Source organism: Mustela lutreola, chromosome 9 (assembly GCF_030435805.1).
Source record: "Mustela lutreola isolate mMusLut2 chromosome 9, mMusLut2.pri, whole genome shotgun sequence".
NCBI lineage: Eukaryota > Metazoa > Chordata > Mammalia > Carnivora > Mustelidae > Mustela > Mustela lutreola.
The window spans coordinates 133,262,509-133,263,611 of NC_081298.1; the positions used below are offsets into that span (position 1 = coordinate 133,262,509).

The 1,103-nt window shown below is 57.8% G+C and overlaps 1 protein-coding gene across 1 annotated transcript; it reads right to left on the reverse strand.

Annotated features, from left to right (window-relative positions):
• Window positions 1–216: 216 nt before the first annotated feature.
• On the reverse strand, window positions 217–798 carry MSGN1 (mesogenin 1). The gene has a single exon (XM_059133641.1). It carries the CDS (start codon window positions 796–798, stop codon window positions 217–219), a length of 582 nt encoding a protein of 193 aa, XP_058989624.1.
• Between the last annotated feature and the right edge of the window lie 305 nt (window positions 799–1,103).

Genomic DNA, 1,103 nt, shown 5'->3' on the forward strand with positions numbered 1-1,103 from the left:
TTGTCTGGCTGTTAAGTGTTCTGGTCGCTCCAACAAGTCCGGTGGGGATTCCCTTACAATGTTGCAGACAACAAAGTCATCACCACGCTTTCTATATTAAAACAAACACAAAAATAAAAACCTTCATGCTGTTGTTCCGTGAGCTAGTCCAGGTCTTTAAAGCTCTCCTGTGCCCCCCTGCACCGGGGCAGGGATAAGTCGGGTCCTGGGCAGCGCTCAGGCGCTCTGGGGCCGAGGCTCCCTCCCGCCGTTGAGGAGATCTGTGAGCTCCCTGATGTACTTGATGGTGTACTTCAGCGTCTGGATCTTGGTGAGCGGCTGGCCCCGCTGGCTGTAGACGGGGGGTAGGTAATTCCGGAGGGTGTGCAGGGCGTCCGCCAAGGTCCTCATCCGAAGCTTCTCCCTCTCGCTGGCCTTCCGTCTCCGCTGCACAGACATCCTGACTTTGGCCCCCTTCTGGGCCTTGGGGCCCCCCGCGCCCTGCAGGTAGGCAGGCTGGAAGGCTAACATATTGTAGTCCACCTCCACCAGGCCACCGGTCCCACGGCCATCGCAGCCACCGCTGCCCCCACTGGTGGCACCTCCGTGCCCACAGGCCAGCTCAGCCACAGCCGGTCGGGGAGAAGATGAGTAGGACCCCAGCGAAGACGCCGGAGACAGGCTCTGGGTCGGGGAGGCCTGGTTCACCTCAAAGGGCCCTGCCCTGTTGTTCCAGTCCCAGGAGGACAGGAGGCCGGGGCTGTCGGAGGGGCCCAAGCCCTCTTCGAGGCTGAGGAAGGTCTCGCGCAGGTTGTCCATGCCTGGGGGACAGCTGCAGAGAGACGGCTCCCTGGCAAGTGAGAAAGAAAGTTCCGCCGCCAGCCAGGGCACAGATCTCTTTTATGGTGGTTGGGGGAGAGGTGACAAAGTGGGAAAGACGGCCGCAGAGGGGCTTCAAAGGAGACCCCGAGGACCAAGATGGAAAATGAACTCTTCAGGTGTCACTTTCTCCTCATTGATAATTAGCATCTTCCAGCTAAAATGTCTTTAAACAAAAAGGCCTCTGAGAGAAGAAAAAAGGAATTATCTTGTTGTAACTAAACCAATTAAGGCCGCCTAACTAG